This window comes from Panicum virgatum, chromosome 8N (genome assembly GCF_016808335.1).
Source record: "Panicum virgatum strain AP13 chromosome 8N, P.virgatum_v5, whole genome shotgun sequence".
Taxonomy (NCBI): Eukaryota; Viridiplantae; Streptophyta; class Magnoliopsida; order Poales; family Poaceae; genus Panicum; species Panicum virgatum.
In genome coordinates, this window is record NC_053152.1 from 11,934,731 (window position 1) to 11,950,421 (window position 15,691).

A 15,691-nucleotide genomic window follows, 5' to 3' on the forward strand; every position below is an offset into this window, starting at 1 on the left:
ACGCCGCCGACCGCCCAGCCCCGCCCTCGACCCCGAGCCGCAGCAACGCGCCGTACTGGCCCGGCCGTGCGCCGCCGGCGCCGCCCCCCCTAACCCTACTGTTTAATTTTGTTTACCAATTATAGATTATTTGTTAATTGTATTATAGTGTTAATTTTGTTAATTTGTTGAAATTTATAGTGTTAATTTTGAAATTTATAGTGTTAATTTTGTTAATTTGTTGACCAATTATGTTGTTTAATTTTGAATTATGTGTAAATTTAATATTGATGTATGAATGTGAATGTAAATTAAGGTATATTTAATTTTTAAATGTATGAATGTGTATGTATGTGTGTGTAAAGTGAGTTTAAATTTATGTAGGCACGGATGACCACTCGATCGTTACTGAGCACTAAACCATCCGCCCCGCCCCCCCTTCTTGACCTCGTCCATCGACCTTCAACCCTCACTGACATCTAAACGTAACATATATTTGATAGAACATTACTTAGTGAAATTATTGATAGAATTTCATGTATTTCCTGGACTCTGAAATTTTGTGTACATATATTTGAATTACTTAAAGAAATGTCTATAATATTTCATGTATATTTTTTGAATATTGTTACTCATTGAATATTGTGACTTGTACATTTCATGGACTTAGTGAATTATATAGAAAATTACTTAATGAATTACTTAGTAAACTCATTAGTGAATTACTTAGTAAATTACTTAATGAATTACTTAGTAAACTCTTTAGTGAATTACTCAGTGAATTACTTACTAAATTATATGGACAATTACTTAGTGAATTACTTAATGAATTACTAAGTAAACTCATTAGTGAATTACTTAGTGAATTATTCAGTGAATTACTTAGTGAATTATATGGACAATTACTTAGTGAATTACTTAGTGAATTACATAGTGAATTACTTAGTGAATTACTTAATGAATTACTTAGTGTAAGCATCTAGGCCCTCTAGGTATGTTTCGGTGATTAATGACAACCATTATTGTGACTAATGAGTTTGTGCAGCTTAATGAATCATTATCGCTCATTTGGTCATATGTTAAAGAGGCCCCTCAATTTCATTATTCAGAAAGGCGATCTCGGTATTCAACTCAAATATATAACAAGACTAAGGATCTTTCTAGTCCTAAGTGTCACAAGGTTGAGAAGGACACTTAGATTAGTATAGGTTTTATAGTTTTGTAGAGGTCGCACTATTAAGAGGGGTTAAGGCCAAGTAACTTGAGCATGGACATGGTCAATCAAAAATGGATGCACACTATGGTCACTCAGGTTCCTAGAAGTTCAAATAAGTGGTCTTCAACTTATATCTCAAGAATATTTGGATTTCATTCAAGACTCAAATCAGAAAAGGCAAAATCAGAAAAAGTCTATACACCGGTTTAACCGACGCCTCAAATTTTCTATACGTCGGTTAAATGCAGTTATCAGAGTTTGGACAAGTATATTCACCGGTTGAACCGACGTTATTGAAATTGAATACGTCAGTGTAATGGACTCAGAAGCTGAGGCAATGTCTATACACCGGTTAAACCGACGATATTTGAAATTAACGTCGGTGCATTAGTCCAGAGAGTTGGTTTTCCCAGGGTTTTCAGAAGTTCTAATCACCGGTTAAACCGACGATGGATTTGAGTTAACGTCGGTGCAGTTGTCCAGAGAGTTGGTTTTTCAGTTGATCAGTGGACAACTACACTCACCGGTTAAACCGATGATACGTCGGTTAATCTGCCCAAGTTGTAACGGCTAGTTTTCCAAATGGGCAGTTTACATTCATCGGTTAAACCGACGCTGGCTATTGGAGGTTCATCGGATTAACCGGCGTTAAGTACTTTTCTGGCAGTTTTTCTCCAACGGCTCTATTCGTGTGAGCTGCCTATATATACCCCTCCAATGGGTCATTTTGAGCTCTCTTGACACCAGGCAACATTCATACACTCATACTATTGTTGAGAGCCACCTTGAGCTTCATCTTCCACATATTTGTTCATTCAATCATTCAAGAAGCAAGACTAAGGACTTGAGTAGAGAGAAGCTTGTGTGCATCCGTTCTTGGTGATCGGTTCTTGCTCAAGTGAAGGTCCTAGCTTGTTACTCTTGGTGATTGGCAGCACCTAGGCGATCTTGGTGATTGAAGGTGTTTCTTCCGGAGCTTGCCAAGGATTGTGGGAGCCCGAAGAAGTTTGTACGTGGCTTGAGCTCCACCACGCCGGGATGGTGAACGGAGACTCTTAGTGAGCGCCCACGTCTCGGTGACATGGGAGGTGACAAGACTCTTAGTGAGTGTCACAACGTGGATTAGGGGTGTGTGCCAACACATCGATACCACGGGAAAAAATCCGGTCGTCTCTTGCCCTCTCTTTACTTTCAAGCACTTACTTTCGTGCAATTATTCATGTGCTTGACCTTAGAGATCTTAACTTAGCTCTACATTGCTTTCTTCCATATCTTGTTGTATCTTTGTTAGCTTGTGTAGTTTGCTTAGTTAGCCGGTTCGTGAATTGAGCCTTACTAGCATTGCATAGGTTAAGGTTGCCTTAATTTGTTTTAGAAATTTGAAAAAGGCCCAATTCACCCCCCCTCTTGGTCCATCGATCCTTACACTTAGTAAACTCATTAGTGAATTACTTTGTGAATTATTCAGTGAATTATATGGACAATTACTTAGTGAATTACTTAGTGAAATTCGTAGTGAATTACTTAATGAATTGCTTAGTAAACTCAGTAGTGATTTTTCTTATATGTTTTAGTTAAGATAGACCCGCGACAACAACAAGTAGACGAACAATTCTTGATGGATATGATTGCCGAAGGTGATGGCCAAGAAGAAAATGTTGCTGAACAAGTTGATGATGGCACCAATACCGACATATATTTGAATATGTCTGGTGACGGAAATGAGCCAACATCTGGAGATGATGACGCTGCTGCTGACCAAGACGCTAATGTACATATCACAACCGCATTACTTGTATTCAAATTATATTTACCTCTAGTATTGACATGGATACAATATATATGTATGTAAATTTTATAGCTGTCTGGATCATCATCGCAGCAGAAAAAGACGAAGCGAGGCCCGACAAAGAAACTGGAAGGGCGGTACATTATAATGGAGGTAGCTCCAGATGGTGAACCGATCGCTCCCGTAGCTGCCGCTAAGAAGTACATAAGACAATCAGGATATATTGTCAGGGAGCACATACCGATCAGCTTCAGGCTATGGAAAGCTAACAATCCAAGCGAGCAAATGGATGCGGTACCCAAAAGAGAAAAGGACTGGTGCTGGCGGGAGCTAAAGAAGAAATTCAATGTTCCAGCTGAATCAGAAGAGATATGCAAGCGCTGGACCTTGAGCAAGATGGCTGAACAGCTGCAGTCATTCAAGAAAACTTTGACGAAGAAATATATCAAGACGGGGACCACGCCTGTGTTTACCGGCGAGCTCGAAAAGCTAAAGGATCACTGGGATGCATTTGTGCAATACAAGTCTTCCGAGCTTTGGCTTGTTAAGGTGCAGAAGGCCAAAGATAATGCCTCGAAGAAAGTGTACCATCACACTCTAGGGCAAGGAGGCTACAAGCTGGCAATACCTAAATGGAAGAAGATGGAGCAGGATCTGCTTGACAGAGGTATCCAATCTGCGACCATGAACTGGCCTAAAAGGTCGAGGACCTGGTTTTATGGACCCAGTGACTGGGGCCTGCATCTATGGGCTAAAAATCCAGCAAGCAGCCTAGAGACTATAGGAAGCCATGCAAGCAGTGGCCGAGGGAACATTCCAGCCGGATAGAGAGAGGGACGAGTTGACGTACGCCCTTGGGAATCTAGAACATCCGAGCCGCACACAAGGCAAAGGCGTGGTTCCGTGGAAGTATGTGTTTAGGGATTACATTGAATCATATAGAAGTCGGCAGAGAAGAAAGAATGATGAGCGGGAGCACTTGCGAAGGCTAGAGGAATAGCTTATCTCACACGATCAAAGACTAGTGGAAGAGGTTCAACGCCAAGTGGCCATAGCAATGAGCCAGCAACAACAAGCACAAGCGGTGCCTCCAGAGCCTAATGTCGCAGCAGATCATGTATCTCAGCAGAAAAGCAGCTGCGCTTCCACATACGTCCCCGTCGAGACAACGGGAATCTAGACTGCAGTTGAAGCGATGGCCCCGCAGCGGTTTCCAGTGGATGAGATCACCCAGCGGACACCTTGTGACCTGCAGAGTGCCATCAAGAACTTAACGTTCACAGTTGCGTACGGTACCGCCATGCCAACCCAACCAGGCGACGTGTACCACGGGCAGCAAATTCTGGCATGATACGCTAGAGTTGGCGTGGAGCAGGTGTGCAGGGTTGGGAGACGCTCGAGCTTGATATTCCTGGAGGCGATGGGGAGAGGACACTAGCAGAGGCCATTCATGGCTACATCCTATGGGATAAGCGCTGCATCGTCCTAAAGTTGGATGATCGAACACCAAGACCTGCATCTCAGCATGTCTCTCCAAGGCCGTCATCTCCGCAAAACTCCCCAAGGACAGCACTGTCTCGGCAAGGTTCACCGGCACATTCTCCATCACCATCATCTCATGCGCCGAAGAACACTCAAGCCTCACCATCGCCTCCATGGTCACCCCCTCTGCCGCCGGCAAAGAAGGTAGCTGCATCAGCTAAGGAGCCTCCAAAGAAGAAGGAACCGAAGAAAAAAACCAAGGAGGCTCCTATTAAACCCAGGGACATGAGTCTTGAAGAATGTGATCGGATAACTGCTGAAAGAGTCCTAGACATTTTCATATGCAAAGAAATTCACACATATATATAAGTGAATTACTTTATATATGAAAACTATCTAGAACAAATATTATATATGTAAATATATATATATGTATATATTAGTGGAGTTCTTACTCACAATGAATTCCAATACATAAGTTTAATTTAAATGTAAAAGTATAATTGAAATAGAAAAAGAATTGAGAAAAAGAAAACTAAAAAAAAGAACCTTTAGTCCCGATTGGTACCACCAACCGGGACAAAGGGGTGCGCCAGCCACGTGGCGCTGGCAGCCTTTTGTCCCGGCCTGGCAGTCCCGGTTGGAAAATCGGGACAAAAGGGGCTTTCCAACCGAGACAAATTTTATGTTTTGTAGTAGTGAGTATACACGAATCTTGAAGCATATGTACAGAACAAATGGTGAAGGCAGGGTGGGGTTACCCATGGGGGTGGGTTATCTACCCCTAGTTTTGGTGCCATCTGACACATGTAAGGGTAGTCCCAATGGGAGGAACTACATGGTTTTTATAACATTAATAAAGTGCCACGAGCAATTTGATGATGTGACAATATAGTTAATGAGCAGATATGAGGAAATGATTACTTATATTCCACTACGGTAGAACAGGAGGTCACTGCCGGCACATCAGTGCCAGTTCGGCGGGAGCCGGCAGTCACCCAACTTCACTGCCGGTTCAACCGGGGAGCCCACAAAAAAAATTGGGGCATCCCGTCGAACCGGCAGTGATTTAGGACTTCACTGCCGGTTATACATAATAGCCAGCAGTGACCATAACACTGCCAGTTCTTTACAAGAACCGGCAGTGGCTACAGAATACCACTGCCGGTTCCCAAGAATCGGCAGTGTTATGGTAAAAGGGTTAATAGGTTTATAAATTTCAGATATTGGAAATATACCACTGGAATTGCCGATACCGGGCTGAGGCCATTACAATTTGCGCCGGGCTTGAAATATGCCATCCTGTATGCCAGAACAGCTCATGGACCCACCTGCAGGGGCCCGTATTTTCGTATTGAGCTCCGATGGTGAAATTGGTGATGTGAAGCAACAGATTAAGCAGTTGATTTATGATTCGATGTATTGTAGGGAGCAGATTGCAGGGCTGAAGCTTGAATTTTGTGAAATGAAGAAGTAACTATCGGCAAAGAAGACACCAGATGGCTTTGTAGTTGTGTTAGGAGCATGTCTTTGTGTACTGGTTAGCTTCTGCCTTGCCTGTTGCTGGAAATAGCATGTGTATGTCTCCAGGCTTGTGCAATGTATATGTTTGTGTTCTGAACATAATGTTTATGCAATGAAATGGCTTCATCATGAACCCATTTGTGAATGGAAGTAGCATGTGGATGTCTCCAGGCCTGTATGTTGGCTTTGCCTGTTTGCTGATTGCAATGGAACCAAGTGCAATTTCTGTTTGTGAATGCAAGTAGCATGTGAATGCAATGAATTTGCATCATCATAAATGCAAATTCATTGCATCATCATAAAATTAATGTAAGTGTTAGAAATCATAAATAATTATTAATGGTGCCATTGCTTCATCATTGACTTATAAGTTATAAGATGCGCAATATAGGAGATTCCTCCTCTGCGATCAATTCTCATCTCTCATCGTTTTTTTTCAGATAAGTATCATCTTGGGCGCTCTTCTGGGTCTAGCGGCATATAACCTCGGGTGGGAAGTTCATGGACCAGTGCTGCATAGAGTAATTGGACGAGGAGAACTTCTGCAATGCTTCATTTTCTTCGAAATCACCCGTACTAGTTCATTCCAAGTCTATGGGGAGGCTGTCCCTTCCATTGCCGCTGCCAAGGCTAGCGCGTATCTGTATGCACTACGGGAGGTCGAGCTTATGGGATATGATCTCATAGATCTTCATCATGCAGAGTACGTGGCTCGAGTAGGGCAGTAGCGCTAGAAGAGATGCTATGAACTATGTAATGACTTAGCTTGTAAATAGGTGTCGAATTATGACTTTATCTTGTTCGTATGACATTATTCGGACCGTGACTTGTAACTTATGTTTCTAATCGATTGAGTCAGTACTTCGAGTTACCATGCAGCAACGACACTGATAGAATAAATGTAAGTATAACGAATAGATAAAAACAATTAATAAAACAATTGCAATTGAAAGGGAAAAATGCATATCACTGCAGGATCTATGCAAAATCCGGCAGTGATTTGGTGAATCACTGCCGGCTCCAATTTATAACCGGCAGTGACCTCCCTAATCACTGCCGGTTTCTTTTACGAGCCGGCAGTGACTTCTGGCCCTATATAAGGGGGGGGGGCGCGAATTCCAACGGACACTCCTCCTCCACATTCGCTCCTCTACGATGCCGAGTCCTCCTTCTCCGACGCGGACTCTTGGGATGAATCTCCGCCGCCGCTCGGGACGCCGACGCCGCCGTTGCCTCGGTACCTCGCCGCCCCTCCCCCGTCACTGCCGCGGCTCCCTCCCCCATTAACGCCGCCGCCACCTAGGTACTTCGTCACCGCCTCGGGACGCCGCTGCCTCGGAATCTCGCCCCCCCCCCCCCCCGACGGCCGGCGTGCCCCCAACGCATCCCTCGACTCCCCTGTCCCCACGTGCCACCGGCCTCCTCCGAGGTAATGTAATTAGGGTTTAGGGTTTACTTAGCCATTTAGATTAGTTAGCAAATTAGTTTAATGTAGTTATCATTAGGCTTTAAATTAGTTAGCAAATTAGTTTAATGTAGTTGGCATTAGGTTTTGTTTAGTTAGATAGCAAAACTATTTAGTTAGATACATAATTAGGTAATCTAGTTGGTAAAAGTTATCCTATCTTCTCTTTGATCATATCAATCCGCAGCCTGCATCGATTGATCCTTGGTCGGCCACGCCTAACTTTCACATCAGGTGCCATCAAACGTAGAAGCTCTGAATCACTTAAACCAGCACTAGATCCTACAGCGCTAAAAATGTTTCATCTTGATTCACCATCTGTTTCACTGCCATTGCAATACTCGCTGCCCAATATTTCTTCAGTTGCACTGTTGTTCCCTTCATCCATACTAGTTGCCCTCAATTTCATGTAGTCTGCTATCTCCATGAAAGCCCAATGCATATGTTTCGTTGCGATCTCGAATGTCTCTGCATCATAATCACCCTCCATAACTATACGTGATGCAGATGCACTAGGAGTCAACAATCTGTGACGGTATGTCAGTCAAGGCATTGCACCTGTGTCTGCATGATAGAAATTTATTTCTTCCGGAATAATGTCTCTTGCTAGATTATGCCTAGTTGAAGCATCACCTGCATGCAGAATTTATTTAGTGCTAGATTTCATCATTAAGAGATCACAAAACAAGTCTCAATTGGTATATTCACATGAAAAGATGTTCTTTCCCTTATGATGTGGCAGCACACAATATCCCGACGTGGCTGTAGTGTCCACAGTGGCTCTCGAAAAACTCCCTCCGTCTTCCATTTGAACTGTGAACCCAACACGAGCGTAACGCTCCCTCTGCTTAGCTTTGTCATGCACAAGGAACACCAAGGGATCACTATTCACTAGTAGTAACCCTAACATGGTAACGGGTGGATTTGTCGACCTGTTTTCTGGAAAACATGTATGCAGCATTGGTACACTTGCAGCGCGTGTATTTCCATTGGCCATTCACCCTTATGGACGAACACGTTCTATATTTCAAAATTTATTTGAAAGTAAAGTTAGTCAATATTGGTTGATAAAACAGATTAAGGCTGCGGAAAGGATCAACAAATAGTAAGGATGGAAACTAATTGTATTACCTGCATCGTCCTGTGCTCAGCTTCTTGCTCTACTTTAGTGCACCCAATCACGCGAAAGGCCGGGCGGCCAGTTGGCTAGCCCAGTACGGTAGGGTCGCGCCCCAACAGGTCCTGAGTTCGATTCTCATCAGAAGCGAATTTCCGACTGTTGGGGTAAAAAACCCCCTCGCTGTGCTTGCCGCGAGACTTGGCCCTCTCGGGCATGGGCCAGGGTTCGGGGGTTTTCTCTACCCGGATAAGTTGGTGTGGCTTCCTCTTAATGAAAAAACGGTGGGGCCGTTTCCTCCCCCGGGTAGAGTTTTTTTTTAGTGCACCCAATCACTGCCTCTGCAATAACACTCTTAAGTTTGTTGTTACAACCAGTTCATTATAACCATCATGGGAAACACATTCTTAGAAGAAAAAAATAGTATTATAACAGACTAATGGAACCAAAAACACTCCTCACAGTAAATTTATAGTGGTTGCTGCATTATTATTTAGTCAGGGAAACAGAAACAGATAGTTGAGTTCAGTAATATAGAGTAAAAAAAGGTGTAGATATTGTGTAACCACTTTGGCCATGGTTTTACTCCCCCCTCCAGAGTCAAGCTAGTATTATAGAGTCCACGCCTTCATCATTTGAAATGCCTAATAACTTCCCCACCAACTGCAATTGATTCAATTCAAGCATCACTGCCAATGGGTGCCCCAGTCCCAACGTGACCTGAAGGTTCCAATCTGCTATGTGTAAAAATAACAAAGTAAATACTAGCAGCCAAGGGTAAATAATCTGCGGACAATGCATAAAAGTCTGGTGGAATACGAAATTCTCACATTTCCTCACAAGATGGAACAAGTTGACTCTCATTCATGTTTGATGAACCAGGGCTTCCAAATTCAGAATAGGTGTCGCTTGGTCAGAACTTGCATCCACGGAGTTGTCGTTGCCATAGACATTTACTTTGTTACCAATTTCAGATGAATTAACTCCTCCCTGAGGAAGAACACCATTGCTTGCTTGCATTACCATGTCCTGGAAAGTTACTACTGGACCAACCCCTTTCATACCACAAACATAAAGAACAAATATATTGATTTTATGTATGGTCCTGACAGTAATGTTCAATTTAATTTTCCCAACAACTATTAAAGTCAAAAGCAATACGCACTGTTCTGATTCAAGCAATGAAATTTGAAAAAAAAGAAGGATTCATGAACGGGTAGAGCTAAGAGCTGATGCATGCTCCAAAGAAATTGTCCCCATGCTAGGATATTCTAAGAAGCACCATTTCAAAAAGTCAACATCCATACAAACCTACACTGCCACAGTATCAAAAAAAAGATCGAAGACATGTTGGAGCCGCCCCGGAATTGGAGGATAGGTCGCTCTCTTCCTCTCTCACACAGGAACGGCTCAAGGTAGAAGATGAACAGTAGATTTTCAGCGGAGAACGCCGCGGAGCCAATCGCTCCTATATCTTGGCCTTGATCGAATTAAAACAGACCCGGCAGAGTACAATTGAGGAGCACATGGGCTTCTTGTAGGCCAGGGAGCTCCTGTATCACACGACCGTTGCACCCGATCCACGTGGAATGCGCTCGACCCGGTCATGGCGGCCTCCACTGCAGGACCCGCACCACGCACACCACTCACCCAATTCCTCCACGACACAATCTAAACAGCACAGCCACGATGGAGCTAGCCTCCGCACGCGCCGGCACTAACCCAGACACACCGCAGCCATCCTGCAGGCGCACACCACGTGCGGCACCAGCGCGCCGTGCACGCATGGGTGCACCCACGGCACAACACACACTCATGCACACTAGGGACACACCCATGGCATGTTTATTCTAACAATCTCCCCCTAACCTACGACGTCACGGCCCATCCTGACGTACAGGATGCCGGCTCTTCGTCGACCATCACAAGGAACGTGCCTTCCTAGTCTTCGGGGCCGCTGCACACTCGCCGTCGCCTCAATGCTGCTACTCCCGTCGTCGTCGCCGTCCTGCAGCCACCGCTACGGCCTCCAGACGTGACGCAAACCATAGAGCGTGCCTCCACGTGAACGCCGCGGCCTTCTTCTTCCTCTCAGGCAACATACGCCGTCTTCTCCGGCTCCAGTGACACGCTGTCGAGTCCATCACGCCAGGCAGGACCGACGCACGATCCACCACTGCAGCGCCACCACTGGTTTCTACGTATGGACCGACACACGGTCCGGCGACCTCACCGCACCACCACCACTCATCACCATCACGCTACTGGCCGCCACCAGTGCGCCTTCGGCGAGGGGAGCGCATCCCACGATGAACTAGCCCTGATACCAATTGTTGGAGCTGCCCGGGAATTGGAGGATAGCTCGCTCTCTCCCTCTCTCACATAGGAACGGCTCAAGGTACAAGATGAACCATTCAGGAGTTCCTACCACTAGTCAAACCAACAGTTCAGGAGTTCCTACCACTAGTCAAACCAACAGTTCAGGAGTTCCTACCACTAGTCAAGAAATGTGAAGCAAGACTACTAGTAACCTCAAACATGCTCTCTCAAGCAGGAAAATTAATTATGGTTAATTTGGTCATCTCATCACTCCCCACCTTTATGATGTGTACTTTGAAGCTACCAGTCACGATCATCAAACAAATCAACAAATACCGAAAACACTGCCTTTGGAGAGGATCAGACATCAACACAAAAAAACCACCAAAGGCAGCTTCGAAACTAGTTTGCCTGCCGAAAGACGAGGGAGGTCTGGGAGTACTAGACCTTGCAGTACACAATGATGCGTTACTCCTTAAGAGTTTGCATATGTTCTTTAACAAGGATTACTTACCATGGGTAAAACTGGTATGGGAAAACTATTACAAAAATGGCAAGCTTCCGTCTGCAGTGACAAACTGGCCTGGTGGCGAGACCTGCTGAAATTACTTGACATTTACAAAGGGTTGGCCTCGGCATTGCCTCTGGTCAATATGTGCTCTTTTGGGACGATGTTTGGAATGGAATGTTGCCAAAGCTTAAATATCCTGAACTCCACTCCTTTGCCAAGAATAAATGTATTTCCCTGCAAAAGGCAAAAGCAATGGGATCCCATTTTCATAAGATTTTCCATGTTCCTCTCTCAGATGAAGCTTTTTTGCAGTTCTTAGAGCTTGAGAGTCACATAACTGAATCACCAGCCAGTGCAGAAAATGATAGATGGGTTTACATATGGGGGATGGATCATTATTCTTGTTCCAGAGCACAAGCAGCTTAAAGGTCACATGGAAGTCCACCCTCTTGGTTGTGGAAATCGGCTTATTAGCTGAAGCACCTCTGTTGCACGGATACGTCAGTTTAGTAGCGTATCGCGTATCCGATACGGATACGTACTGGATACGGGATGGATACGTATCCTCCGAGTATCCGAATTATTATTATTTTCGCGAATATTGGATACATGTGCCGATACGTATCAGGCCTGAGGATACGGCCCAGCCCACTAAGAAGGGTCCTTATCTCCCCGACGCCCAACCTGCCGCACGCCCCGACGCACCGACGCCCTAACCTCCTCACGCGCGCATCTCCGCCTGGTGACGAGCCTCCGCCTCCGCTCGCCGGCCGCCAGCCACCGGCGACGAGCCTCCGCGTCAGCTCGCCGGCGACGAGCCTCCGTCCCTTCTCACCCGCCGGCCGCCAACGACGAGCTTCCGCCCCTGCTCGCCTGGTGACGAGCCTCCGCCTTTGCTCGCCGGCCGCCGGCCACTGGCGACGAGCCTCCGCGTTGGCTCAACGGCGACGAGCCTCTGTCGCTTCTCACCTGCCGGCCGCCAACGACGAGCTTCCGCCCCTGCGATACGGATCCAAGCTCCAGCGAACTCCCGTGAGCTAATCCTCTTCCCCATTCTCGATCTCCTCTTCTTCTTCAGTTCGTGGCCGCTTGTTGCTTGATTTCTTTGCTCCCCACTTCGTCTTCCTGTCCCCATTCTCGATCTTTTATATTTCTGCAGTGCAGACGCGTAGTTAGTGACTTCTTGTTGCTTGATTGCTTGTATGCAGTAGATGGCATCCCCAAATATGAGTAGTGCTAGTGAAGGTGCAAGTGCAAGTGCAAGTGCTAGTGCTAGCATAGGATCTGAAGCCACACACACAATAGACATCAAGGCTCCACTTTGGGATCATGTCACCATTCTGGAGAAGGCTAAAACTGGTGGAGGAAATACTTTATGGCGCTGCAAGTACTGTACAATGGAAAAACCGAGTAGTTACACTAGACTTGAAGCTCATTTGCTGCAGAAGGGAAGACTGGGAATAAGTAAATGTCCTAATGTTACATATGAAATGCTTAGTGACATGAGGAAGGAAGTTGAAAGGTGCAAGGATTTGGTGGAAAGATCGAAGACAAGAACTGTTTCTTTGCCTACTGCTCCTTCCTCAAGCAATACTGCTGAAACCAACAAGAGGAACAAGAGGGGGCCTGTTTCTACATTGGAAAAAGCTTGGGCATTAGAAGACCGTAAGCACTTGGATGCTTTAATTTGTAGAGCAATTTATTCTAGAGGGGTATGTTTCAATTTTCTGAGAAATCCATACCTTCGAGAAGCCTTTGCCTTTGCTTGCAGCCGCAACATGCAAGGTTATTTGATTCCTGGTTACAACAGAGCTAGGGAGGGACTTCTGAAGCAAGAAAGAAGGCACCTAGAGACTTTGTTGGACAGCACAAAGAGCACATGGGCTGAGAAGGGAGTCACAATCTGCTCTGATGGTTGGTCAGATCCTCAGAGGCGACCAATCATCAATTTTATTGCTGTTTCTGACAAGGCACCTATGTTCTTGAGGGCTGATAATTGTGAAGGTGAGTACAAATCAAAAGAATACATTGCTGAAAAGTTGAAGGGTATAATTGAAGAAGTAGGTCGACAAAATGTAGTGCAAATCATTACAGACAATGCTGCAAATTGCAAAGGTGCTGGTCTCATAATAGAATCTGAGTATGATAACATATTTTGGACACCATGTGTTGTGCATACCCTCAATCTTGCTTTGAAAAGTATATGTGAACCTAAAATACGAGACAACCCTTCTGATGAAGAAATGGTTGTTTGGAGGGAACTTGAATTTATGCATGATGTTAAAACTGAGGCTGCTCTGATAAAGAATTTCATAATGAATCATGGCATGCGGCTTTCAATGTTCAATCAGTTCAGCCGTTTGAAGTTACTTTCTATTGCTGAAACAAGATTTGCCTCTGTTGTATGTATGTTGAAGCGGTTTGTTGATGTAAAAATAGCCCTCCAACAAATGGTGATTAGTGACAGATGGAGTGTGTACAGAGAAGTCAGAGATGATTCTCCAACTCCAACAGCCCAAATTGTCAAGGACTTGATACTTAGTGATGTATGGTGGGACAAGGTGGACTTCATTCTTAGGATTACTACTCCTATATATGAAATGATTCGTATAACAGATACCGACACTCCATGTCTTCACTTAGTTTATGAGATGTGGGATTCAATGATAGAGAAAGTGAAGAAAGTTATATATCGATATGAGGGCAAGCAAGAAGATGAATCATCGGACTTGTACTCAGTTATTTATGACATATTGATTGCTAGGTGGACAAAAGGAAATAATCCACTTCATTGTTTAGCTCATTCACTTAATCCAAGGTACAAAACTACAAACTACCATTACAGATATTATTGATTTCATTCACTAAAATCATAATGCCATATTGCAAATACTATAGCAAAAAGTGGCTTGAAGAAGGTGTTGGCCGTGAACCACCCCACAAGGATAAAGAGGTATAAAAAATGAGGATGGTTTGCTTTAAGAAGTTCTTTCCCATGCTAGAAGAGTTGGCTAAAGTAAAAGAAGAGTACTCAAGATTCTCTAGTTGTTCAAAAGAATTTAATGATCCTGACTCAATCCATGATAGATGGGCTGTTTCCCCTATGACTTGGTGGACAAATCATGGACAATCTGCTCCCTTATTGATGAGTTTGGCCATGAAATTGCTTAGCCAACCAGCCTCATCTTCTTGCTGTGAAAGAAACTGGAGCACCTATAGCTTTGTCTATAGTGTCAAGAGAAATGCCTTAACTCTAGAGCGTGCAGAAGATTTGGTCTTTGTGCACTCAAATCTGAGGCATCTGTCAAGAAGAACTGAAGCATACAAGTCAGGAGAGACAGGGATGTGGGATGTAGGAGGGGATTCTTTTGATTCACTTGGTGGTATTGGCATTCTTGAAGTGGCTGACCTGTCCCTTGATGAACCTGAATTGCAAGCTGTGACTTTTGGTTTGGATGCTCAGGAGGTTGATGTTGTGGAAGACAATGAGACAAATGAGGAATAGGAACTTGCTGCTGCATGAATTGCAAACCTGAATAGGCTGAATGCCTTTTATTGCTTTTCCTAAATTTGAGACTACTATATTTGAGACCTTCAGACCTGCTGTTCTGTAATAATAGTACACTTAAGTAGTTAATTGTGAGGTTTTATTGCTATCAGTTTTAAGTTTAGACCTGCATTATTTCTTTTTATTTTATTTTTTAAAATATTAAATGTATCCGTGTATCAGGTTTTTTGGGAAATTGGAGTATCCGCGTATCCGTATCCTTCCGATACCGATACGCGTATCCGTATCCGTGCAACGTAGTGAAGCACAAAATATTTTTTTGGTTACTGTTGCAAGACAAACTTAGCACAAGGGGGGTTCTAAGAAGAAGAAATATGGTCCTCGATGACTATACTTGTGTTGGCTGTGGGGTAGGAGTTGAGGAAACAGTTGATCACCTTTTCCTCAATTGCCCCTTTGCAGTTCAGTGCTGGGCATTGATCAATTTAGATAGCTCCATAAACCTACATGATGAATGTTGAGTACTCTATCCTGCTTGTGATGAGTGAATTGTCAACCATGCAGTGTGATCGTGCGTTTGGTCTTTGGATTGCAGGTACACGGGCGTCGAGTGTCGACGGGGAGCTGCCGTGGAGGTGCTGTGGCCGATGGACCGTGCGGTGGACGGCGGTGAAGGGCAGCCGGGACCGGACCTCGGACCGGGCGGCAGTTGTGGCGCCCACTCCTGGATCGAGGGCGCAAGCGGCGATGGAAGGCGGGTTTCTTGGTTTGCGCCACAAAA

At 44.6% G+C, this 15,691-nt stretch overlaps 1 protein-coding gene across 1 annotated transcript; it reads left to right on the forward strand.

The window, feature by feature from the left end:
• Positions 1-13,180: 13,180 nt before the first annotated feature.
• LOC120684783 lies at positions 13,181-14,907 on the forward strand. The gene is made up of 2 exons (XM_039966660.1): positions 13,181-14,220; positions 14,634-14,907. Exons 1-2 carry the CDS (start codon positions 13,181-13,183, stop codon positions 14,905-14,907), a joined length of 1,314 nt encoding a protein of 437 aa, XP_039822594.1.
• The last annotated feature ends 784 nt before the right edge of the window (positions 14,908-15,691 follow it).

What these genes read in the sequence shown, in the direction of transcription:
- LOC120684783 (XM_039966660.1), top strand. Translation starts at nt 13,181, where the DNA reads ATGCAAGGTTATTTGATTCCTGGTTACAACAGAGCTAGGGAGGGACTT. An exon ending in GCTCATTCACTTAATCCAAG is followed by an intron (nt 14,221 to 14,633) that starts GTACAAAACTAC and finishes CTTTGTCTATAG; the next exon opens with TGTCAAGAGAAATGCCTTAA.